Source organism: Gymnodraco acuticeps, unplaced genomic scaffold (genome assembly GCF_902827175.1).
Source record: "Gymnodraco acuticeps unplaced genomic scaffold, fGymAcu1.1, whole genome shotgun sequence".
NCBI classification, from domain to species: Eukaryota; Metazoa; Chordata; class Actinopteri; order Perciformes; family Bathydraconidae; genus Gymnodraco; species Gymnodraco acuticeps.
The window spans coordinates 2843448-2871193 of record NW_022992265.1 but is presented as its reverse complement, the minus strand read 5'-3'; the positions used below and the strand labels follow the sequence as shown (position 1 = coordinate 2871193).

The window sequence follows — 27746 nt, the reverse complement described above, 5'->3', positions numbered from 1 at the left end:
TGTATACAAGTGTGTGTGACCTCTGGCACCCTGCTTTAGTGAAGGGACAAGGAGTGTAGGTTTCTCATTTTAGTTTTTTTTCTCTTAAGGATACCTGCAGACATTTTCTGATTGGTTAGTTCTTTGGCAAAGCAACACCAGTGTAGTTTTTGGTGTGGATCCAGGACTATTTCCAGGATGTATGTCACTAAAGCACAAACATATGTACATATTTACGTGTGATTTGTGCACTTATGGAAAAAGTCTTATAGACTACATTTTTCTCACTTCTCCCTTTTTTACTGCAGTACCTATTTTTAATGTATGTCATAGATATTGTAGTTAATATATTGGGTGTTTTACTTATTTATTAGTTTTATTCATAATTGCTGGTGCATAACCGGATTGAGATCAAGATAGAGAACAACATTATTTTTTAAATAATCTTCGATTGCTTTATAGTGGCATTTAGAAATGACTATGGAGAATCTATTAGTATAAGTGTCATCAGAAGAATCAGTGTCTACTTACTAACGAAGGAAGTCTCCCCGAGGTAGCCCCGACGTTTCAGCACCACCTCCAGAAACTTGACCTCTTCATCCACCACATAGTGCTCCTTCTCCAGAGAGATCCAAGCCCAGTTCAGACGGTACTGCTGGTTCTTCAGTTTGTTGCCTCCTGCAATCAAATAGTTAATCGTGTTAAAGAAACTTAGAAATGGATCCATAGAAATAAACACAGGCATGGGAAAACACAAGGGATGACTAATAGTCTCACTAGCACTTAATAATCCCAAAAATGATTTGAAAATAAACATTGCTATTTCTTATAGGGGGTTGCACAAACATTTCCAACAGCCGTAAATAGAATGTTTTCTTGGGGAGACTCAAAGGTATTAGTCAGGGAGAGTGGTGCACAGCCCCAATGCCAAAGGAAGTTGTCTAATTGCTTCTTTTTTAAGTACGATAAAAAGTGTTGTTTTTTGTCTGAACGGAGGTATTTCATCCTTGCTTTTTGAAGTTGGATTCAAAGGGCGAGGCTACAGTCCTTGAGGGCATCGCTGCTACTATTTCACCATAAAGACTCAAAGCAGAGCCACACACACAGACAACAAAAAGACTCACAGGTACAGAAATACAGAGAAAAATAGTGCACACACTGACCCAAAAGGAAACCGCCACACACTTGAATCGAATTTGAATTGCACTCACTTGCCTCTAAGTAATTATACACATATTCTTAAGACTTGGCACGCATCCACCAGACTGCACAGTAAGTGCTGCTGCTTTACTAGATCAGGATGGTGAGATACAAATGACTGATCCACCAAGGATCTGGCACTTCTGAAAGTGCTGGAATAATAGTTAAACTGACAGAAGGGTGCAGGGTCATTTCTCACAGTGTTGCTGTTGTTTGTTGGGCACAACTGAGAGTTTCTAACCCACCCCACCCTTGTCGTTAGGGTCAGTAAATCTGTTACATCCAGCTGACCGCTCCACTGTGTCCATTTCCTCCCTCGATAGTCCTGCTGAGACCTTTACACATTCACCCTGGATGTTTTATTATGTGTGAGGGCACGCACTCACCAGTTAATGTGTTTAAATGCTCTCTGCAACAGCTTTTTCCTACAGTATAGAGCATTTATTCAAAACTGAGTCTGAATGCCTGATGCTTTTTGACCACATTGTGCTCAAACCTTTTGTGTCACTGTGACCTGAGAGAAAAGGTGGGCTCTTTTTATGCCTTCTTATCCAAACCCAGCAAATCATTGAGTTGAGCAAACTTCATTAATCCATAATGAATACATGGAGGTACTTTCTACCCGATAGAACACTTCAAGAGAGTTGTGAAGAATAAGATAGTAGGGAGATTCTAAAAAACAGACTCTTTATCCCAGCATTTCTAGTTACTTTTGGGCTTTATCAAAAATGCTAGAAAGAAGAAGAATAGAGAGATACTGATGTCCTTTGAACTTGTGTGTGTGTGTGTCAGTTAGACTTGGTGGTTGCAATTGCTGTCATTGGAATGAAAAATTGCAGACACTGTAAAGATTGAGCGGGAATGAAAGGAGCTGCTATATTTCTCTTTTATGCAAAATTAACTAAATGTTGCATTAAATCATGACATTTTTATAAACATTTTTTTCTATTCCTCTAAAAAATAGCATTTTTCTTTGCTCCAGTGGCACCACTATGAAGATGTTACCAAGGTCCTGATTAATTACTCAAACCATAATTAGATTGATGAGAGGTCCAACTAAAATAAACGTTTCTATAGTTGATGTTGTTTAGTTGGCCTGCTTTCCACTCAAGTCACTGTTCATGTGCACAACCCGTACATCTGGTAATCCTAAAAAAGTTATAATTTAATTTAAAAAACAATATAATTTGCATCACAAACAGCATGGGAAGGAACATCATAAAGGACAAGCACTAATTAAACGACTAAGCTCAGCAGAGAAAGTTGTTTGGTAAGTCATTACATGTGGCATTACATCATATAATATGCCTTATATTATAAAGTCAAACAAGCTTGATCCATATTACGGCAAGCAAGCGATAAGAAAAACTATTCAATGTGAAACTAAAAATGGTGTTTGCCAAGAAAACACATGTTTTAGGGTAAACACCGGCTGAACACTGTGTGATGAAAGAAACACATAGGAAAAAGGGTGATTTGCTATTGTATAATATCAACTGGTTATAGAGAAATATGTTTTTTTAATAAAATGTCTCAAGTGATACATTTTCCAACTCATACATTCTTGAGGTTTACCACAGCGTAGTATTTTAGCTTCCTGTGTGTTCCGCATAATTCTTGTGGAGACAGGTGACCTGTGTATGACAGGACCTCCCTGCTCCATTTGGATTAAAGCCAGCCGCATGCCACCGGTAAACATTGCATGTGTGATCTCTGAGTTGTGGAGGAGACAATCCTCCACTGAGGTAATGGAAACTGAGAAGGTCTTGTCTATTTGTCTAGATTTATATGGTTGGCAGAGACTTTGTAACAGCTATAACACAGGGACATTTAAGAATCGTATATCGCCAGATTTATCCAAAGGACCCTGTCATTTCAGTAAAAGCATGAAATGGTTTTGCATAGTTATTTACACGACACAGCCTACAAATCATGCTAAGCCTCAAAGGAGCAGATTTCCCTTTCAATATGAATCACATTAAACACCTGTTAGCCTTCCACATTACTAACAAACATACTGTAAAGAGGATCTATTCATTATAAATGTTTCATATCTAGCAAAATCCGAGGAAGATACCTCCAGCAGCGCTTTCTAATCTCAGGAAGAAAAACCTTTGTGTTCACAGTTTATACTACAATCACACCATGTCAAGAGCAAATATTGAGTTGAGGAAGCATTAAAGTCCAGGCAAAGCCGCAGTGTGGCCTTCAGGGAGCAGGGGAGTGGAGGTGCTCGTTTTCAGAAGACCGCTTCACTCCTACAGATTTCTTTTTAATTAAGATAAGCAGGGGTTAGAGTAAGTCCACTTCAAAGAGGCCCCAAGGATAACACCAGAGCTAATCTTTAACCAACGTCTGCAGCAGTGAGACAGAATGTATTGAACAATATTGGTATCTCCTATGCTCCGGTCTTGCCACTGCTTTGCAGTATAGTGCAGAAACACACATCATATGCAGTGATAGCATCATGTAGTGTACATGAACTTTATGTTAAATTGTGTTTCTTCTACAGTGTATACATATTCTCATTAAAAGCAAAGAACATTATGGTAATAGGAGGATTCCTACACATTCCAGTGACTAGTCAGCTTAAGTTTAGTTTAGTTTATTTATTTTTTTCGAGCGTGTAAAACCAAAGAAAATACAAATGAAACAAAAGATGATGCAGACATGATACAGTACTATACAAATGAATGCAATAACAAAACGAAATATTTAATTAATAATTGAATAATCTGTAGTATCATTGTCTGATATCAATAAACAACAAAGCTTTAGCTAATTACACGTCCGAAAAAAAATCATTCACTGAATTAATTGATTGACTTTTAAGCAGTGGTAGTGTAAGTGAAAGTCTCAACAAAGTATCCTCCTCTATTATTAGAACCACTTTACGATGACCAGCCTTGTACATGACTTGTTTTCACAAACAACTCTGTACAGTTCATGGGTCAGCCCTTTCTGTTCCGTCCAATCACATACTAGATGTGTGATGAGGGACGGCAACCTTTTGAGAGAGTCCAAAGAATGTGAGAGACTGGACTGTGCCAACTTAGTGCCCCTGTCTCCTCCTAGCATACATGTTGCAGACAGACCTTATTTGGTCACCGTGAAGCATTGTGGGTCCACGATACCCCATGGACCCTCGCCTGTTCATTGAACCAGACACACAGGCAGGCCTTTGCCCACAGAGCCAGCCCCACACTGATTAGGCAGGATAAAATGGGACAAGACTGTGAATCCCTTTCAATAGGCACAATGCATCTAAAGTTACCATATGATCATCATATACCTTAAACGGACTGTGCGCTAACAGTTTCTAAAATCCACAATAGCTGAATTCTACTGTAGCATTAAAGCCAAGTACACTTTAGAGACGGATGAACAATCAGGAAAGTGCTTAAAGGCCAGAGATTTAAGTTTTAAGCATGTGATTTACAAGATATCCTTTCAATGCTTTTGAAACAAACCACCAGGGACACAAAGCCATAGGAACTTCTTATAATACCATGTATTATTTTCATAATAAAGGCATGAAGTCTCAATACTGCTGAAGTATAACCATATTCTATTGCTGACACAACTCGTAAAGCATGTAGCTAAAGGAGACTGGAAGCCTTTAGTTATAGTAGCCATAATGTATTTTACATTTATGCTAAAGAAAGTCGTAATACAAATAGTAGATTCATTTGTTTACATGTTTTACTTTCATACAAAATGTAATAATGTGCATAAGAAAATGCATGATGACGTGTTCTTACCTGTACTGGAAGCTACAAATTCGTATGAGGAAGATTTAAGCATATTGTTTAATTAAGTCATAATTACTCAATTTATCCCAGGCCCTGAATCTTGATCAGACAGGTTTTTGTGAACAGCGGAAAGTTATTTAAATAAAAAGATAAAAGGATTCATCGAATTTCCTGTTGACGAAGCTTCGTCGCAATTGCAATCAGCTGATCACCTGCCTAGACTGACTGTTTTTGTTTGAAAACGAAATAAAATAAAGTACCTGGTCCGAAAGCGAGGTGAGCATATGAATTGTAAAGCAGATCTTTTACCTATTTGTCTGATTATCTAACATTTTGATTATGACCAGGCAACCCAGTCTCACGTCATTAAGTGTTATAGTCACGACATTTAATCTATTGCTTCGTGTTCACCAACACGATTTCCCCCTTTTTTTCGTGTCACACAGAACGATTTTAAAAGCAATGTATTTCTATTGGTAGTATGTTTCGTGCCTGCCGCACGTCTTTTTGTCCGGTCGGGTCTTGGAAGACCGGAAGCTGTGTGGTTCATAAAAATGTTTCTTACTCAATATCAAGCCACGATTATTGTTTTTATTTTAAATCGTATAATGTCTGACTTTTCTTGCCGTCCTTGAGGAAAAGAAATGGGGCGCAGAGCCTCAGGATACTGAAATACATGTATGTATTTTTAAAATCTTTTTTTCCTTCTAATTTGTTATTCTTTTCTAAATAACACACTGTTATTTACTCAACAATAACACACAATTATCCTTGTTTTTATTTATTTGTTTAATTCTATAATATCGGGCTTTTTTGCCGTCTGTCAGGAACTGAATTTCAAAATAAAGTTAAAGTGAAAAAATTGAACTCTCGCGTTTGACGCTTCAATCGCCTCAATCGCGTGATTCGCGCCGCGTCCACCGCTTCATGCGCGCCGTCGGAGCGAATTTGCGTCTGATCGGGTCTCTGCATTGACTTTACATGTAATCGCGCCGCCCCAAACATCGCATCGCGTCCGGTGTGAACGCAGCATTACAGGACAATAAAAAAAGACAAAATGGTCAGCTGCATGAAATTACATTTAAGTTAGAAAAAATAGCCTAGGTTCTGAACAAGCTTTATATAATCAGTAGTTATCTTAACTCTAAAAAATTAGTTGCTGCAGGGTTCCATTAAGTACCAGACACCAGCATACTTTTTACCTCTCTAATAAGGGAAACTGGGATATGACAATCTTGTTGAAAGAAGGGAAGCACATGGCAGAAGATAGAGAGCCAGATAGCAGGGAGACGGAGAGAGAGCGATATGGTCTAATCACCCTAAGCCTTGTATCAGCAGTAATGAGTTGGCCATGGCTTGAAAGGTTTGGAACGGCTATGATTTCACAAGCCCTAAACCCATTTCTACAAGCACAGCCTTTCAGGGCACTGGTGTGCCATAAATGTGGCCGCTCCACAGGGTCCATTCTGGCTGCTGTCGCCTCTGTGTCCGCTCTGGTCACTCTGAGGCGACATTTGAGGGGCCTCAAAGGAAGGCCAGAGGCACTTATGAACAAATGTGCTGGGTCTGAGAGCCAAGCAAGGCTTTGCTCTCAGCAGGGAAAGTTCTTAGAGATTAACATATGAACCACAGCTCCAGAGGTTATTTAACTCTCTGTGCACTTAAAAAATGACTAATGCTAAAGATGTTTAGAAATGCAATAAACAAGAGGTGCTGACAAATATAAATGCCTGTTCAGTTCCTTGGGAAGATGGTTTCTTGTTATGTCAGCTGTTGGGAAATTATAATACAATTTTGGAGTTATTTTAGATTATATGTTACACCACTTATGGGTATGTAAGGTTAAGGTTAGTTTATTTGTACAGTATAGCACATTTTGAGACACAGAGGCAATGCAAAGTGCTTCACATAGACATTTAACACATAATAATTAAAAACAGAACAAAAACACAAAAAAAAGATTTAAAAAAGCGATAAAATAATGGTTGCAGCTAAAAGTGCAATGATAAGGCACAGTTAAAGGATCTCAGGATAGGCTGCATTAAAGGACGGTTTTTAACCTTGATTTAAAAGAACCCAGGGTTGGGGCAGAATCAGAATCAGAATTTCCGGCAGTTTGTTCCAGGTTTGTGGTGCATAAAAGCTAAAAGCAAATAAATGGTATAAATCATTATATTCTCTCCCTTGTTTGGCATTATGCAGGCAAAACCTGACAGTAAGATTGACAAACTAAATAGCTCATGAGAGCAAGAGCATATTTTTAAGTTGCGGCACAATCAACCAACATTCACAGAAAGTCATTCAAGGTAAAGTACTTAACGTTCTAGTTTCTGATTAAATGTGCCTTCCGTGATTTAAAAAAGGAGCTTTATTGTTATTATACATTTTATTCCCCACAGTACAGTTGACAGTAAAATACCCTTTAAAGTAAAGCAACAACTTCCAATCCCTTCCCACACTTTCCCTTTTGATTCCAAATTGCAGAATAACGTTGTTGTGGTAACTGCTGTTGAAAAGCAGTAAAGGATTCAAATGAAACTTGTTTGCATGGAGCTCCTTTATGTGTGGCCCAGGAGAGAATTGTGTCAGAAGAAATACCGTACACTGTCCATGCAGTGAAAGGTCACTCCTGTCCTGGGAGTCTGCTTCCTTGTGTCCTCGCACACTGCCACAAATTACACCATTTATCATCCTCTACAGAAAACACTTACACTTAGTTACACAGAACTCACACATTGGCTTTAGAGATGCATTGTTTGAAAGTTATTGAGAGAAACTCTAAATTAATTTGTTGAGAAATATGAATCAATGCTGTATATTTTGAAAAAAACAGTAGACAGAAAAACAACTCGATACATGCCCTCTGGATATTTGCTAAGGTCCTTATTTCTCTGTGTCTACAAATTACTGCCATGAAATACAGGCAAACATCCTTGGTTTTTAAGTATAATCCTATTGGCCTCGCCTGAAAATGTTAGTTGAAACAAAATCTTTCCAAACACCTTATGGATTAGCAAGCTGCCAACTTTTGATGCACAACTCAAAAGACGTGTTTTGTCGTGGGTTGCTGATTTCCAACAGGGGGCACAGGGTGGCCTGCCTAGTAACCATGGGGTCAGGATCTATCCCTTATCATGGCCACATCATTAGGGTGGAAAAACAGACTATTCACACTTGGGTGGTCATAAGTTATTCTAACGTATTTCAATATTCACACGTTTGGTTAAGCTTCAAACATTGACAAGATTGTGATTAATATTTACTCCTTTGGAATTTATAACAAATCCTCATCCCTCCAAAACTTTTATAATATAATTAAACATTAACATTCAGAAAATGCCATGTGTTGTCTGGCCTTGCTTAGCAAAATGATGATTGGAGCCCCTGAAAAGATTAAAAGTCTAATTCTCCGGTATATTTCTACGGGCAAGTTCATAAATCAATAAACTGACCTTAAGTTTAGTAATCGATCCAAAAGATGTATAAAAGTTGTTTTTCAGGACTTTGCTTGTTTCGATTGTGAAGGTGAGGTCAGACAGTGTATCCCTTGGTTGCCCTTGAATGGCATTCCTGTCTGTCAAAGGGAATGCTGCTTTGGGTGTCTTAATTAACAATCAGCGACATGGTTTAGAGAGCAAAAGCCTGAACTCTCAATAGCAGGGGTAACAACAACAACAGGCTGAATTAGCAGCTGCAGGACTTTCTTACACATTCACTTGTGAAGGCCATTGTGTATCTAAAAGCAAGTTTCTCGCTCATTACCAATCAGCTGAATTTATATCTTATTAGTATATACATTTATATCAAAGATGGAATTCTTATCTCTTCACATGGCAGTCATAATTCGAGGTTTGAGAAAATGCCTGCTACTAAAATGAATGAGATTGCTAAATTGGAGACTTTTTGTACAGTATGAACGTCCAGTAGCTTTGGCAAAACTGTGACCCACCTGCTTTTGGGCTATTCTTGGAAAACAATAAAACACTTCCTGACTGAAGAGGTGAGCTTATGGAGACAAAAATATACTGTATCTACATCCCAGGAACTGAAAAACTTCCATTGTTACAAGTGCATGTGTTAAATATATATCAACGCTCCATATTGCTGGTGTCAGAAAAAGGAAAATAGATGTACATGGGTAGTGAAATAAAAAAAGGGCATGCAAGGGGAAGTGTGAAAATGTGAGAGAAAACAAAGCAACATAAGGATGCAGGATGAATGGACTTGACAGAGAGAGGGGGACGTGCTTTTTCCTTGACCCTTGAATGCACAGTGTGTGCTCTCTTGTCAGATCGAATAATGGTGGACTGTTTGCTGAAAGCAGCAGTGTAAGGCCATAGAATATAAAACCCTATCCCAGTGCCACAGACTCATGAGCCCCATACTAATAGAGCATGTTTGTCGAGACTGTTCTCAGGGCCTCCATTGGTTTCATTATAACAACATGTTCCGGCTGCATTACACAGTTTTTTCTTGCAAATCCTCACATGTAGAAAGGCTTTTGCCTGAGAGGAAAATGCTCCCTGAAAAGCTTGAATGGTAATTCCTAAGAAGTGTTAAATGACTCTCGGTTCTTTGTTTATGACTGGTAAAAAAAAAGGAGCCTTCAAGTAGATCTGAGCATACTGTGTGTTAAAGATAAGCATGCTAGCCTGATTTAATGTTGTTATGTTTTATTTTCTCCTTTTCGTAATATTGAACTGAAAATTAGACTGTGCAGCAAAAAAAGAAAAACAGGGCTCAAAATTTTAGAAAAATATTCAGCGATGTAGACTATGTTCAAAACTGCAAGTGCCATGCCCTTTATTTCAATTTGGATATCTTTGTTCAACCATATTAAATGAACACTGGAAAATTGATGGAACACTGGTAGCTGGGTGGATTCTTTAACATTGTATGATATTGTAGTGATCATGCGTAATATTTAAAACGTTATTTGTTTGCAGCAATTGAATTTCAAGTGTCACTCTTATATCATTTACATGTAGTACATTTAGTTTATTTTTCAATATTTAAGTGCAATCTAATGCAGTAAAGCATATTGCTAGTTAAGCACTTAATTTTGCAAGGCAAACAGCATTATCATTTGAAAAAAAACAATGCCATTAAGTTATGATTTTCAATATTATCTACTCTAGTGCATTTAACTTTGAGAGCCTGCACTGAATGCTAATTTGAAGCCACATAACTGGACATCTTTCAATGTTTACAGTCATTATCTTGATTTGGAGTGGGAGATTTGGTTTGCAGCCAGGTAACTGAAGCGGTCACAAACAATCATTAAAAAACAATAATTTAAAAACCTTCAGTTAAAACAGCAACTGTAGCAATAGAAATCAGCCTGTAATATCGACCCTTACGGCCCCTACACACGGCGGCGTGCGTTGCCGCTTCAACGCTTCTGCCCATTCACTTTGAATGGGGTGACGTCACGATTCGCCGAACTGCATTGTGGGAGCAAAGCGTAGCTTCTCTCGCGGTGCTCGCTGCAAAAGTAGAGCAATGTTCTACTTTTGCCGCCTCGACGGAGGCGTCAGCCAATCAAATCCCGCGTATGCAAATCTGACAGTACAAGCGCTAGCCAATCAAACCGCGTGTATGTTGGGAGAGCCAGACTGCAGTTCGTTTCCCATATGTCAAAAAATGGAGGAGAAAATTATCGTGGCGGTAGGGAATCACCCGGTACTATATGACCAGTCCCTCTTTACATACAGGGATACAAACCGGAGGAGCCAGGCATGGAGGGAGGTGGCAGAGACAGTGGGTGAAACTGGTAGGTTTTCGCCTGTTTGGGGAGTTTATATCCAGTGTACTTCGTTTGAATGGACAGCTAGCAAGCATAGACAGTATATTTAGCCAGCTTGGATGTAGCATGAGCTTTGCTTTGTATGTCCGGGGCGGGACATTCATGTGATTGGTTGTTGGTCGCGTTGCTCGCGTTGACTCCCCAAGCTCAAGACACGGCAAGCGGCAACGCACGCCGCCGTGTGTAGGGGCCGTTAACCTACTTGAGCGTACTAAAATAGCCGCAGTTCCTTTAATCGGTGCACCATAGTCCCTGCAAGTCTATGTAAGCAGACAGTGTTACATCTAATGCTTTATTGATCCCATAGACTGCAGATGAAAATTAGCTCATTAGCTAACTTTGGCATATTTACACCGAGATGGAAACCAAATTGTTGATTAATGAGCACTGTCCCTGATACAACTTAACAAATGGCATTACGGCCCGTCCACACAGCAGCTTTAAACAAATCTTCCAACGCTTCCAACGCTTCTCTGTCCATTGACTTTGAATGGGGATGACGTCACTTTGCCTCGCTTTTTGCCGAACTGCATTGTGGGGGAGCGAAGCGAAGATTTCCAGGATTTTCAGGATTCAAAAGTTGAGCAATGTTCTACTTTTGAAGCTGAGCTAGAAGCGTCAGCCAATCAAATCCCGTTTATGCAAATCTGACAGTAGAAGCGCTAGCCAATCAAATTGCGTGTAAGCAGGGAGAACCAGACCGCAGTTCATTTCCTCATATTCCAAACGAGAAATTACGGTAGCAAATCACCCGGTTCTTTACGACCAGAACTATTAACGGGATACAAACCGGAGGAACCAGGCATGGAGGGAGGTGGCAGAGACAGTGGGTGAAACTGGTAGGTTTTCGCCTGTTTGGGGAGTTTATATATATATATATATAAAAAAAAAAACCCGGGGTTTTTTGATTTGTATGTCGGGGGCGGGAGATTCATGTGATTGGTTGTTGGTCGCGTTGCTCGCAAAAAATCCCCAAGCTTTCAGACACGCCCAGCTCCAAGATTTTCAAGATTTTTGTAAAGCTGCTGTGTGGACGTACGGTTACTTTACGTACAGGCTTTTAAATCATCAGATGGCTATTTCTTGGCAGTTGGAATAAGCAACTATCAGCAGTCATTATTAAAAAATACAAAGGCAGCAACAAATGTTATCTAAAGAAGCCCGACAACACATTTATAATATTTCCTGCTGGGCAAAATAAAGTGTTATTGCTTTTTATAAAACGGACAAGTCAAATCAAGCAATCTGATTGGTTCTTAGCCGTGATATAATGAGCGTATATCATGGGTATAATTGTAGTTACTTTTCACAAGTTATGTATCCCTCCGCGTCTGAGAAAAGCTACAACTGTTACATTCCGTTACGAAACTAACTAACTAACAAAGCTTAAAATGGAAACATTTAAAGGGATAGTGGAAATGGAACCTCAAATAGTTTCGTTTTAACTTATATACAAGCATAATTACGTACCAAAACAATCACACCTGATTAAAAAAATATAATAATTGCCATACGCATGTTAGAAGCACTTTATTGCAGCTTCCCCGAAGTTTTTTAGAAACGAAATGTTCGACTCAGCCAAACCGGAAGTGACGAAAACTTAGGAAGACGATACGATAACAAACCATGGCGTCTATGCAGAATGAACGTGGAAGGGCAAATATACCAGACAAAGAAGAAGGATTGTACGAGGTATCCAGTGATGATAGCGAGTCAGAAACATCCTCTCGGCTTTCCTACGAAAATGTCGTTTTAGGAACTGAATCTGAATCCGGTTCAGTAAGCGACGATGGTGACAATATTGAGCCAGACGATGGACCATTACGTCCTTATTTGCCCGAGCCCGAGGTGATGGTTCACGGCATGGGCAATGGCGAGGATGACCAGGACCAGGCGCCAGATGATGCACCCCTACGCACAAATAATCTTGACTGGTAGGTCCCTAAGCATAGCTCACGCATCTTAAGATCACCTGTAGCCTTTACAAATATTAATCATTGTTAACCAGTTAAGCCCGAAGGTCCCCCCAGTGGACCCCTCCCACAGTTTTTTCTCTCACATGTCTCAGGGCTTCTTAACATTTATGAAACTATTAATGTTTCATACCCTTTTAAAGGTAAGAAACTCCGCTAACTGACAATAAGAACAATTGTTAGCTAGAAAAAACACAAGAGTAATACCAAGCCTTTGAATTAGCATAGAGCGAAACAATGCTAACTAATGCTAACGCTTTTTTACACACAACACACGGTAGAAATGCCCTTATTACTATCTTAACTGCACAAACAAGATATACGATTTAAAGCTGAGACTCCACAGATTCCACACATGTAATGTCATCACTGTAAGACCTCGAATTCCTGGAGCTATCAGCCAGAAAAGAGAAAGTAAACAACATCCGGTTCCAAAAATATTATCCTCAATAATTATGTCTTACCTTTTTTGATTTGTGATCAAAAGTTGTGTTCAACGGAATAAAAACGCATCTCAAGGTTAATCCAATGTCGTTGTGTCACGTAGAATGTTTTACTGATAATCAATCATCATATTTATGGCAATATACTCGGTATAAAGTATTGACACATCTATTCACCATAATAAAGGTCGGCTATTCACATGCAAATGCTATTGAATGTCCGCCATTGTTTGTGCCCGTCTTCCTATGCTCTCGTCATCACCCGAAGATTCCCGACGATTCCCGAAGTATTTCGTTTCATTGAGAGGGCGCAGTAAAATTGAAAATAAAATGAAACTAGGCGCATGAAATTAAAAAAAATTGTTTATTATGCTTATTTTTTATAAAAATACATAAGTTAAACCCAAAATTCGCGGATTTCCACTATCCCTTTAAGGTTAACTTTCGACCTCCGGGGTGGCCTTACTATGGAGGAGTGGATTGAGCAGTGCCTATCTCCAGAGAAAAAAGCACCTAAACGACGACATGCAGAGCTACGTGAAGAGCAGGTAGACCAACTGGAAAAGTACCACCATTCAAAAGCTTTCTGATGCGGGTCTTGAAACAAAGCAGAGAAATTATAACCGTTAGTGGCCACAGGTGCGAAAGCTCTCTCCAGAGCTACTGGAAGCCGAATCTCGCGGACCGGAGAAAGTGGAGCAATATTCTCGCAACGCCAAGCAACAGCCTAGTCAACCTCAACAAGTAACCACGTAAGCCATTCTACTGATGCTGGACAGTTTTTCAGTGGTTGCACAATAAACGGCAACATACAAATGTATGTAAATAAATAGCCAAATAATCGATCAAGGCTCTCTAATATGTTCGCTAGCTGTTAGTGTTGTTGCATAGCAACCACCTCGCACTATGTTTTGTGCAGAATTTTGAACATCATTATTTACTAATAAAAACTATTTAAATTAGAGTGTATTTTTTTTCATATTGCCACACTTGGTAACCATTTTATAAAAGCAATAGCTCACTTCAGGCCTGTCGTGAGCTATTGCTTAAATATAGAATGTCAGTTAAGTAAGCAGATCTATTTTATATGGAACCGGTAACTATGATCGTTTAAAAACAAACCGAACACTTTATAAAATGTCCACAGAACTGTACCAAATGTGTCTCAACTCTCAACAATAAAACGCTACAAGAAGCTGCTCTCTATGTTGGGCTGCCATTCAGAGACAATGGTGTTCACAGATGCAGGACCTGGTGTAAGGAGCACAACACCCAGACGCTGGAGGAATGCTAAAGTAATATGGTTTGATGATTCTATTTCAAAGACACAGACAACTACATCTGAAGGACAAAAGCTTAATGTCAAATAGAAATAATAAAAAGGAGAGGCGTGCAGCAGTTACATTGAGGCCTACAGCTATATTTGGGACTTTTTAACACACTGAATGCCCTTTAAAAGTGATCAACCCTCTTCAGAAGTTAAATTAACTGTGAATTAAAGCTTAAGCTGCTATCCCAAGGGTTTCACAAAGGCCTCAATAGCATTAAGTGTTCCCTCCCTGTAATGAAACACAAAGAGCTTGGAGAGAAAAAAGGTTTACATATGACTTATTGACCAGTGATAACCTTTAAAGTATTACAGTACACATTTGGGGAAAGTGTAATAGCTTCTGCCAATTACTTAGGGATTAAAGGAGCTAAATGTGACGGCCGTATCAGAAAACCCAGCGGTCTAGACCTGCACCCTGTGGCCTATCTTTGTTTCCCTATTCCCATTTACTTGCTAATATGTAACTCTTCAATCAAGCCCGTGTCCTGGAAAACCAAGATAAGCCCAGGCATGGTCTAGTTAATTTCAGGCCGCAAGACATTCCTCACTATTCTACATGGGGGAAGGGTTTATCTGAGCTCTGGACATTTGCCTGGTTGTTTCAGACATGTTTTGAAGTTGTTATTTATGTCTGTTTAAGCAGTCAAAATCCATCAAAATATGTTTACTCTATATTTACCATAGAGTACTCAAGTCTGTGTGAAATATCTAAATAATATCCATCTCAGTCTCTATTGGCCTCCCCTTTTTCCAGAAAGTGGACGTGACAACATTTAGATGAGAGTGCACACCCACAGGGCTCACCAAATAAATTAGAGCCATCACAACTTGTCAACACAGGCGGTGTTTAGAGAGTGAACTGCACATCAGCACATTCATGCCTTTGCTACAGGCGACAGGAAGCCGCTTGAAGCCTAGCCCCCACCATTACTGGGACCAACAGAGCTCTTCTATCTTTCATCTCTTCTGACTGCGCTCCCCTCCCACTTCTCAACGAGATGACTTCTCATATCCTGCCTATCAGTCTCCACTTATGGAGGATAGCAGCAGCAGCAGGTGGTGGTGGTGAGTGTGAGCTTGATCCACACACAGAATCCCCAAAGGATTTCATCAGCACCTTTTATGAGATGAGAGCCTTGTTACTCTCAAGACACACTCCAACCATGTCCACAGGGATCATTTAAAATGTGAACCTTCTCAAGAGAGGTTCCTTCAAACTGTGTAACATTTTCAATTCCCCTCTACTGTATATATTTTCTTGGCATACTGAAATGATTGTATCAAAATGATAGAAGCTGTTTTTCCCCCCTGGCCTACATCATAGCAGTTTAATCAAGAAAGACAACAGCTTGAAATCAAAGACAAAGTAGTTATCAATTAAACTGTAGCTGATGCCAAGCATCTTGATGCAACATTTGAGCGGTGCTAGCTTCATCTCTGATTATGGGATCAGGCAGCTGGTCCCGAGATAGATAAATGGGGGCTGATTTGTGTAGGCAATGGTGTGCGTGTGTAGGAATGCGTGTGCATAAAAAGTGCCTACAAAGGAGATCTACAGTACCCCTCATTTGGGCTCCAGTGAAACCCAGGCTAAGACAGAGAGTGCTGTGACACTACAGCCTCAGCCCAGCTGCCAGAGACTTATGGTGCCGCAGGGCCTTGAGGAAGATCTCAGGCCCACTGCTGGGATTCAGGGGCCAAAAACACATTTTCCAGAGTGATTTTGTGAAATTGAACAGAAACTCTGTTACTGGGGGAAAAAAGATGTCACAGCAGTGATTATGGCTTGATAGACTCTCTGAGTTCCTGCTGTTTTCTGGCAATATCAGTTTTGTGAAAACCACAGTCTAATTAAATTGCTCGACATGTGACAGTCACAATTAAATGCAATACAAATGGACTGCTCACACAGAGACAGGGATTTTATATTTGCTTTCATTGAAGATTTGAAGAGATATGAAAATAGTTTTTTTTCTTCTCCTGTTGGCAGTGTTAGAAAGCTCTTTGTATTTTGCATATGTCTTCATGGGTTTCCTGAAGTAGATAAGACTCCTGAGTGTCAAATCACAAACCCGACAAGGCGACAACAAACTTCAGCCTACAAGCTTTTTCCACAAAATAGGTATTTTCTATACACTCATTGCTTGAACAACCGCTTTCCTGCTAGACTAATATCCTGAGGCAGGTATGACGACACATGTCATCATCCAGGGAACATGCCTGGGCCGGGTTTCTAAACTTTTGGGAATTTGCCTTTTTCTTTGTTAACCTTGGCTCCACACACTGCATTTAGCAGCAAATTATCACAGAGAAAGGGGCTAATGTAGCAGGGCTTCCCTTTCCCAGAGAGAAGACAAGGCACATCATGTCAAAGGGTCTAAAACAACTATAGCCATGTATCACCCACTTCCTATATACAATCCCTTAAAAACACAAGAGGTTGTTGCTCCACTAAATCAGTATGTATCATTATTACATTAAGGGTTCTCTCTTATTCTGTTCTGGCTAATCCCAAAAAGTAAAATGTGTCTTCCTGACTATTAAGCAGTAAACAGCACTCTTGACCCAGGGAAGAGACAGAAAACCCTTCCATTGGCTAATGTATTGCATACTTAATAATAAAAAGAGAAAACCTCACTAATGACTGAGGTAATTCACTTATTTGATGCAGCACTATGCAGATATGCTTTTACTTCTTCAAACACATCAAACATGTGCAACTCTTTGGGTTGTGTTGAAAAGAAAGACTGGAGCTGGGTAATAAACATTTCACATTTAACTCAAATATACACTGGACATAAAAAACTCAAGCAAGATAGCGACTGAGGACATGAGGGCATGCAAATGACTCTTCACTGAAAACAATTCACCTAAATACTCAATGTAAAGCAGCTATTTCCGAGAAATTGTTCCTTTAATAAACTTCCAGGATTTTTATCACAAACTATTTTTCCGTAACAATAAAATGACTACCTAACATTTTATGAGTTGCAGCGCAGATGGACTGTGAGAGAAAACGCCCCAAAAATCCTTTAAAAACGAAACAACTCGTCCAACTATGTAATTTGTTGAATCTTACGCACCTTTTTACCAAGGCTTTCGCCACTGTATAGTTAGTTTAATAGGTTTATTTTTCCGCTACTTCCCCCCCCACCCCCTTAACCTGTCTGCCTTTTTTCCCCTACTCCCCCCCCCCCCTACCCGACTTGTAAAGCGACCTTGGGTTTCCTGAAAGGCGCTATAAAAATATTATATATTATTTATTATTATTATTACGCATATAATTCACACACTATAGGTTCCAAGGACAGCAAAAAGTTATAACCCCCAAGAAAAGTGTAGGGGAGACATTTCCATTAATAACAGGATAGAAACACAGAGATAAACTGCAGTGTCATCACATGCACTGTGGTGCGGATATTATAGCATACACAAAGTCTATATTACCCTCACAACTGCATGTGAGTTCATGTTCCCCCTTACTTTTGTTTTGCTAGCACGCTATGGGGAGGAAGATAATCCTGCCTAACCTGGGATTACACAGGAGGAGAGTCAAGGGAGATGGATTCAAGTATGCACTCACTGTCACAAGCGATTATACACCGATAACATGGAAGACGTATAAGATCAACTTGGCAGATGTTACTGCAGGCTGTAACGGTTCAGAGGATTTATTAGGTTGAGGTACTCACGAGGCAGAAATAACAAACAAAACAGGCATGTTTAGGAGGGCGCTGCAAACTTGCAGGGGCTGCCATGTGAGCAAAACATTGCAAGGCAATTTACCGATCTATCTTTAAATCGTATTTATTTGAGAAACACAAGGAAACTTTGAACATAGCTGGGGAGTTTGACCTTCATAAGTAGCACATTAATGGACTGAACAATCAATGTTCTTTTGCTGCCTCTTTGTAGCTCAGTAGAAGAAAAAAACGAGACGGTAGTGAGTGCCTGGAATGAAAAACAAAGGCCACAGCAGTGTGTCTGTCAGTAGGAACATCCCTGATGCTGACTGACTGGTGGGAGGTAGACAGGGCTTCTGCTTCACAAACAATTGACTGGGAATGCCGGGGCTTGTGTGTGCTCAGGTAAGCTCACCTGAATGCACCCAAATGCTTAGGACACGAGACGAGGGCTCAAGGCCCACGAAATACAGCAAATAAGTGACTTATTTGCCAAGGCAAGTTAATAAAGTGAAACAGCAACTTTTACTCTTGATTTCAAAACATAATTTATATCACTCAACAAGACATGTAAGTAGAGTTTATCATCCTTTTTAGTCAATTCTATTTTATCATAAATCACAAATATTTAAAGTGAAAAGTGTTTTGTTGTGCGATGTTTGCATCGAATATTTACTATGCCAAAAGTGAAGAGGAGTTTGGCTAGTCCAACGTACAGTAGATTATCATTTTGGCTCTGAACACTCCAAGTTTAAATGACACATCAAGCAGCAGATACATCGCTGCCAAAAGGAACTCAATTTAAGAGAGCCCAGAATCCATCTATCACAGAAGCTATGATCTCAGCTCCAACAGCTAAAGCAGCCACTGGTATAATATTTCAATTGAGCCTGATGAATGGCTTGGCACTATTCATTAGTAAATTAGTGTCCTACCCTGTAACGGGAGCCAGTTGCACTTTATTTGGGGAAGAGGTGAGGATAAACTGAAAATGATTGTGCTTAGTAGGACATTTTCCAGCTACTTAAGTTACGCTGTTTATAAACAGAATAATCACTAGTTACAACCCTATGTTCAATCCTTTCTATTGGGGTTGTATAAATGTACTTTTTACACAATGACTACCACCATAAAACTACATACATTGGCTGGAACTTTGATTTACAAATATTAATAAGCAGTCCTTTATATACTGAGAACCGTGCGCACATTCATGGTTCATCACAGCTGTTAGTCAAAGCTTCTGGATTCCCACTGAGCAGCTGCGAAATGAAAAGTAACTTTTCACACCAAACATGTTTGCAAAGTGCAGTTTCAATTTCCCAATGAACTTGATGTGAGGAGGGGAATGTTTTCCCCTGCTGAACATGACATACTGCAGCTGTGTGCCGGTGTACACCGTTCAGCTCCTCTCCTACACGACTGTTCAAAGAGCTGGAGGCTCTGTCTGAGGATTTAGGGCAGCCACCAGCACAGCTTAAATCTTATTATTAAAAAAAATGTCACTGACTGCCTCACGAGCTGCAGTGCAGTATGTGTCGAATCCCTTATGGAAGGTCTTCCAACATAACTCTTTATCAATTTGTCAAGCCATTTAGATGCCACTGTAAAGCACAACACCCATGCCACAGAATAACATTTTAAAGATATGTGATGTGTCCGACCATTGCAATTTCATGTTTTGTTTCAGGACATGACCAAGAACAAAAAAAGACATATCTTTTTTTTAATTAAACTGCCATTTCCCAGAACTCAATCTTATACATTACCTTTTAATTGCCAGGTTTGAAAGATAAACTACCAGTATGGGATGCAAGTATGTCATCAAGCATAGAGAAAGCTAGAAAGAGAAAGAATGTGACAGAGGGAGGGAAGTCCGGAGAGATCCATGACAAATACCCCGATTGAGACAATAATAAAGGGACCAACTGAACCTCGCACAACAACAAAAGAGCTCTGCTTGGCTTTTGCCAGCAGCTCAGGTGAAGCACTTCCATTCAGTATCACCTCCTGATAAGGAGTTGTCCTCTGCATTTTAGTCATCACTCATTAGCATGCCATCTACCTGTTGGCATTGATGTTAACCTGTCTATTATTCAACTGAAGCTACAGATTAGTCCCGACTGGAGAGATGAGAAAATGTGAACGGAGGCCCACTGAGGTGCTTGTGGGAAAAGAGGGCCCCTATTAGAGAGGTGCTTTGTGCTCACTCATCACAGCTGAAGGGTAGCAGAAAGGACACACTGTCAGGCACACTGCTTCTAATCGGCAACACCGGCATGATTGCCTCAAACCATTCACTGATTACATATCTACAGTGGAAGGAAGGTCTTTGTTAATTGTTTTACTAATTATTGACTTGATAAATCATTCATTAATTTCCAAAAGAGGAGGTCCTTGCATGGAAATCATGGGTGATCATGGGTAAAGTGGTATAAAACTGAGCTACCTAAAGATACTGCAGTCATACTAACGTTCGGATTAAAAGTAAACAAGCATGGAAGCTCTGGCATTCAGATTTGTTTGGCCAAGTCATTAGATGAATGGAAATCATCAAAGCTTGACATACACAAAGTTATATATAAATATTACATTTTGCTTTCATCATTTTAGGGCACTGTGAAATTGTTGTTCGGCGATTTCTACCTACTGTGCACACATATTTTGCTTAGTCATTTTGCATACTCTAGCCTTTATCTGTATCTTTCCCTTTGATATTATATTTCCCTTATAACATTTGTTTTCTTAAAGTTAAACATGAGACAGTGAATACAAAAATCTATATTACAGCCTCAAAAGTCAGCATCTCAATGTGAGCTTTTCAGAATATAATTTCAAGAGGGCATGTTTGGGATATGTAACTTACCGCTGTCTTCGATGGAGAAATAGAAGATGTCATTTGTAGCATTGTCACCATCTCTCAGAACATAGCATATGTTCATGTCGTTAATTTCAGCTGAAAAAGAGAAACATTTGCATAAATATCCATGCTTCTGCTGAAGAAGGTTCACATTAGTTAATTGGCTGAAATGGCAAGTGGGAAAATATGTCCAATATGTTCCTGACAGACTATTTGCCAATTAATACTTGTGATCCCTGCTATAAGCAGGCTGAGGCTATATGAAGAAATGTGCCCACTGCATAGTGTCGGGATGGAGAAACTGCTTGGTAACACAGGCTTTATATCTATGACACAGAACATAACATGTAGTTTGATTGTTGGAGAGAAGTCACAGCAGTCAGTTTGCCATCGTTGTGATAGACATGGTTCTTTTTTGCTCTGGATCTGGAAGATTGTGAAGTTAACACGATGTCTTTAATATTTGATATCAAAATATTTCCCCCTAAAAGGACCGATGCATTAAAATGCATAGCCAGGATTTCAAAATGCCCAATAGAGAGTGCCTTTTATTTACCGTCTGTTTATTCTAGTGAGAACTCTTGAGATATTGAACAGGCCTCGTGGGGAAAGCATCTCACAGTGACTTGGTAAATTGAAGCAGGGATTACATGGATATTGAACTAAACACTGATGCTGTTTCCCTGATATTTAGCATACCAAGCTTTACAAAACCCTCTGGTTTATTTAACTGTTGTAGTCATGTTTGCAAAACCAGTGGTCGGCTTTGAGCCAGGCTACCACCTGCCTTCTATGTTAGAATATATAACTCTGGTAGTGTACAAATCACCATCAATTCTATCCCAAAGTGAAACACATTAAGCAGTGTTTGAAAAATGCACTCTTTTAGTGAGATCTGTTCAGCCTTAGGCACACGCATATTTCATCTCTGTAAATAGGCAGTCTCTTGAGTGAAAACAAAAACCTTATGTTTGAACTCAGCATTTTTCAGGCTTCACAGGGGAGTACATTTGAGTTTTAAAATGGGCTCTAGTGAATTAAAAATGTGAATTAATTCAGTATGTTACAAAACTAACAGATTGTCACAAGATTTCAAAACAGTTTTGAAATGCATCTCTCTTACCTTGCGAGAAGATGGAGATAGTGGCATTTCCCTTGCCAAGGTTGATCAGGTAGCCGTGTTCTGGGGCGATAGTAATCCTAAAGGTCACAGATTTTTGGATGCTGCCTCTGTCCTCTGCTCTAAGGGTCTTACTGGTGATCACAAACCCCAGGTGACCAGTCTCCAGAACCCGCAATGTTGGGGCACCCTTGTTCACCACAATCTGCGGTACTCCATTATCCACGGGGAGGACTGTTATCTTCATCATTTGGGGCTTTCGAGTCTCAAAAACTGTGTCGGGGAAGATGAAGAAGTCTGTATGGGTGCCATCAGTTACAGTAAAGGAGAAACTATCCTCTGCACTCTCTGTGCCATCATGCTTGTAGCTGATCCTGTTCTCATTCAGGTCCTGCTTTGTGAAAGAGGTGACAGGCCGGGTGTTGTTAAAGAGCAGGCGACCATGAACTGGGATTTGAGTGACTGTGAACTTCAACAAGTGGTCAAAGGTGTCTCTGTCCTCCACTGTAAGCTCAAAAGGCGTGATAAGTTTGTTCTCCCCCTCAGTTACCACCAGGCCGTGTATTGTCACCACAGGCTTTTTGTTGTCCACATCAGTGATGGAGATGCGAAAAGTGCGGAACACAGGGTTATAGCCATCAGTCACTTCAAATTCAAAGCTATCCATCTTCACTTCATCGTCAGAGGTATGGATGTAGTAGACTTTGTTGCCAGCCAGCTGGAGCTGTGTAAAGGATGAGATGGGCATCCCAGGTGTGTCTGTGCACTCAAGGTGTCCTCTCATGGGAGCTCGGGTGATTGTAAAAACCAAGTGTTCATCTGGGCTGTTGAGGTCACTGGTACTAAGCAGGTCTGTTGTCAGAGAAACCCTCCCACCCTCTTTAAGGGATACACCTTTACTGATAACATCTGGGAAAACCATGTCAATGCCACCCACTGTGACATAAAAGTATCTGTCAATCAAAGGGTTGATGCCATCCGTCACATCAAATTTGATGAGGTCTCGAATCCCCTCTTGCCCATTATGGATGTATACAATTAAACCCTGATCAATTTCATTCTGTGTAAAGTTCATTCCAACTGTGATATTTTGCAATGTGCCAAAAGGTGTTGCCATCTGTAAATATCCCTGGCCAGGCCCATAGCGAATAATATAAGTTAGCATGTCATCCTCTGAGTCCAGATCGGTAGCTTTTAAAACATTGCTGTTTATGACTCTCACATCCCCTATCTCAATTTCAAGGCCATCATTTATTGCCATCCTCGGGGTCTCGTCGTCCACAGGGATAATCATAACTATTATAGTTTTCTCTACACTGAACTTTCCGTCTGTGAGCACAATATCAAAGCTGTCCTCTGTGCTCTCTGAGTCATCGTGCTCATACACAATGCTAGAGGCCTCCCTGATCTGATCCAAGGTGAAGTTAGAGACAGGGATGGTTCCAGTAGTGAGCTGATTGAGGATAAATCCGTGCTTGGGGGTTTTGGTAATGATGAATGTTAACTGATCCAAAGGAAGATCTGCATCAGCACCATTCAGAATGGGAGTGTCAATGACTATGTTCATGCCCTCCATAACTACAAACTCTCTCATGTAAATCTCGGGCTTTTCATCATTAGAGGGGATTATTGAGATGGGGAAAAAGTGCCTTTCAGAGAAATTGATGCCATCAGAGCATCTGAACGTAAACCTGTCCTCCACTGGCTCAACTCCTTTGTGAATGCTTTGAACATAGTAAATGTGATTCTGTCTGATGTCCTTGATGGTGAAAGCACTGATTGCAGTCCCAGACCTGGATTTCTCTGAACCTGGGGAAGGGGAGATATTTTCCACATATCCTGAAGTCGTCTGTACAATGATTGTACAAAGGAGGTCATCGTTGGAGGTGTCTGCATCATCAGCACTTATATGAACAACTTGAATTACATTCTTCTCTCCCTCAACAACAGTGAAAATTGGCCCCACAAAGACCTCTGGAGCTTGGCTGTCCAGGGGAAGAATAGTTACATGCACTCTGACACCGGTGATCTTATTTCCTCCTACAGTCCACTCATCAGACATGTCTGTCAAAGTGAGATTAAAAATGTCCTCCCTTGTGGTCAAGCCTATCTCCCCACTGGTATGAGCATAGACCACAAAGCCGTTAATAATATCAGATTGGGTGAATGTGCTAGAGGGTACACCTTTCACCAGAATTTCACCTAATGATGGTGGGTCTTCCACAATGAAGGTCAAGCGGAGGTCATCCGTGTCCTCATCTCTTCCCTGAATTACATTACTTGTGATTTCCGTTGCTCCATTTTCCAGTACATCTATGTAAGAACCAAGTGTGCCAGCTGGGAGATTGATAGTTGGAGTTTCATCATCAATCGGCTTCACAATAATCCTTATAGTAATTGGGACAATGTGGACACCATCACTGACATCTATTTGTATTGAATCAACTGTTGATTCATCTCCATTATGGATGTATGAAATCCTGTCATTTCCAATATCCTCTATGCTGAAAGTGTCCCCTTTTGTCATGTCAGTGAATGTGAACTGAATCTGGCCATGCAATGGAGGCTGAGTAATAGTGAAAGATATCTGTTTGCTGTCTGTGTCTGTGTCTGAGGTGTCCAGCTCAGCACTAGTAATGATATGTGTGCCGCGTTCAAGCACAGTAAATCCAGAGTTGGTTATTTGAGGGGGATTGTTGTCTACAGGCTTTAAAAATATAGTGAAAACGTCTTCTACAACATTTCCAGAAACATCCTCCACAGTATACTGAAACTGCAAAACATGACTGGTGATTCCAAGCTCTAAATCAGGCGGTTTGTAAGCTATTTATGGTGGTTAATTTGTGCCTGAGTGAAAATTGTGACTACAGTGTTCGGATTTTCCGTTAATACCAAAGTTCCCAATACAACAGGACTATTCTCATCAGTATCCGTCGGTGGCTGGATGACTGTGTATCTGAGATCCCGATCCTCTGAGTCCAGGTCAGTGTAACGGAGGAATTTCTTTCTTAAGTAAGTAAGCTGATACTCGTGCACAGTCATTTGCAGAGTTGTGCCGGGGTACAGTTCAGGTGCGACGTCGTCAACGGGGAGAATTTTGATAATAAATGAGCTGTCTCCAGATTGGTTTGGTGGGTCATTGTCATCTTGAACTCTAAACACAAACTGATCCATAACTGTGCTAGCACTGTGAGGCCCAATGTGCTTGTAAAACAGTTTTCCATCGGTAATATCCTGCTGCAGCCATTCACTTATTACTTTCTCATACAATTCATCCTCTGTATTAAACTTCCAGTCTGATGGGTCCTCTGGGGCCTCAGACTGACGCAGCATCACCTGTCCAATTGTGGAAAAGGGAGGCTCTATTGTGAATTTTATTGAAGAATCTTCTGAGTCAATGTCTGCTGCACTGAGCATGAGTGAGGAGATTGGCATCATTTGGTTTTTAAATAAAACCAACCCAGTGTTGGCATTGATTATGGGAGGCTCGTCATCAGTTGGCACGACAGTGATGGGAAACAGAAACTCAACCTCATTTTTGCCATCTGTCATTCTGAAAATTATATTATCACTGTATGTGTCACTGCCATCATGTTGATAAATGACCAATCCAGCATCGAGGTCAGCCGGGGTGAAGAATTTCCTCCTCAAGCCAAGAACACTCAATTCTCCATGCCTCAGCCCATCAATAACAGTGATTTTGACTTTGTCCAAACCGTCCTCATCACTGATTTGTAGACTCTGTGAACTGGACAGAGGCCTGGATTGACCCTCATACAGTAACTGGCCAGTATTCCTAGTCACCACAGGGGCCAACGTGTTCATAGGCTTAACAACAATCATGAAAGCAAAAGGGTCTGACACAGCCCCCTCTGTGTCCACAACCTCAAACTCAATCTGGAAAATCCGCTCAGTGTCTGAATCCACAGCAGGGGGTTTATAGGCAATTTTCAAGTCTTTGAGGTCTCCTTGGTAAAATGAGGTTATTGGTAAATTCCTATCATCAGTGCTCACTATGTAGCCTTCCTCAAAGGACAGGGTGGAAGTGATGTTAAAAATTAATTCATCAGAATTAGACTCTACATCCTCTGCAGCCAGCATATCCATAGTTATTGCTGTCATTACAAATTGGTCTACTTCCATCATCATCATTGCAACAAAGCTGGGTTTAGGAGCACTGTTATCCTCTCCCTCTTTAATCCTTACCAAAATTTGGAACAATTCCTGCTTTAGCAAATTGCCTTCCTTATCATGTAACTCCACAAGCATTGGAATGTAATCTCTGTTTGGTGACTTCAAAGCAAAAGTATGCTGATAACGGATGTTCATTTGAATAAATTCATCACAGTCCAACATTGTTCCAAGGCTGTCCTCATCCACAAGTTTCCCGTACCTGGGGAGCACGCTGCCACTGAAGAGAGAGCCTATTTTGCATTGTGCTGTACTTTTATCATAGGTGAATTCTAAAATTCTTCTATCGATGGGGTTACTCGTGCCAAGCAGTTTCTCGACAGTAAGTGGCATGTTTTTGGTAAGCACTTCCAGCTGTGTGAAAATGACTTCCACCTCCATCATAAAAGGTATTATAATCGTATCCGTTTGGGTGTCATACCTGAGTTGTAATCTCACTCTATCCCCCGGAGGACTCCTGGAGCCAAAGTGAGAATACTTCACGTCGTTGGGGCCAAATTCACACGGAAACTTTTTCGGAGACAGGTGTCCAGGCCTTTGAGACAAGGGATCATTGTCCAGAACCGTTATGCTGCATCTATCGCCTGGCTGAACTTGTATAACCAAATCGTTGATGGGATCAATGAAAACTGATCTCCCGAAAGGCACGCGGATCCCATTATTGGCAACCAATATCGTGTCCTCTGACAGCTCAGACCTCAAGGCGTATGATAATCCATAGCTGTCAAAAACCTGCGAAACTGCATCACCTGTCAGAATCACCGCAAGCAGAACAAAAGCAGCGCCAGTCCCGTGCAGATGCGGGAAAATAATCCAAGCCATTTGTATTGTGGAACCGCAAAGGAGACACGTTGAACTTTGTGCATACACCCTCGTAAACTAAGTAGCGTTAAAGTTGCAAGAATATAAAACCAGAGTCGGATAATATCACGCACCTACGGACACTAAGGTGCACCATTCTCTCACACAGCAGCTGTACACTGATAACATAAACTTCATACTCCTGCTTTGCTGGAGTAAGGAGAGTTACGCCCTCCCCTCAGCCGATTGGTTAATATCTCTGGGAATGCATTTGCCAGGTTTTAAATGGACGTGGTTTGTGTCATTCTAGAAAGACAAAACGATGCCGCGTGGGCTGGACCTCGTCAGGTTGGATATGGTTAGAACAATAAATCAAATAGGCGATCTTTGAGCATAATGCAAGATTGATATGTATGACCAGTAGTTATATTATGATCAAAGTACTTCATTTTACACGCATTGTCTTTGAAATATATTGTAGTCTATTGAATCAGAGCTATTCAATCACTTCAGACTATTCCTAACAATGAGGGAATATAAGAAGTAGCCCACAGCTGTATAAAAGTCTTCACTGACAATCTGGAGAAAAGCTTTGTCTCCCTCTCGTG

The 27746-nt window shown here is 40.4% G+C and overlaps 1 protein-coding gene across 1 annotated transcript in view; it reads right to left on the bottom strand.

Moving 5' to 3' along the window:
• The window catches only part of frem2b (FRAS1 related extracellular matrix 2b), a 58004-nt gene extending 30845 nt beyond the window's left edge, over window positions 1-27159 (bottom strand). The window contains 4 exon segments of the mRNA XM_034207118.1: window positions 511-657; window positions 21033-21122; window positions 22150-24972; window positions 24975-27159. Of these exon segments, the coding sequence (XP_034063009.1) occupies window positions 511-657; window positions 21033-21122; window positions 22150-24972; window positions 24975-27159 (5245 nt within the window).
• Window positions 27160-27746: the final 587 nt, after the last annotated feature.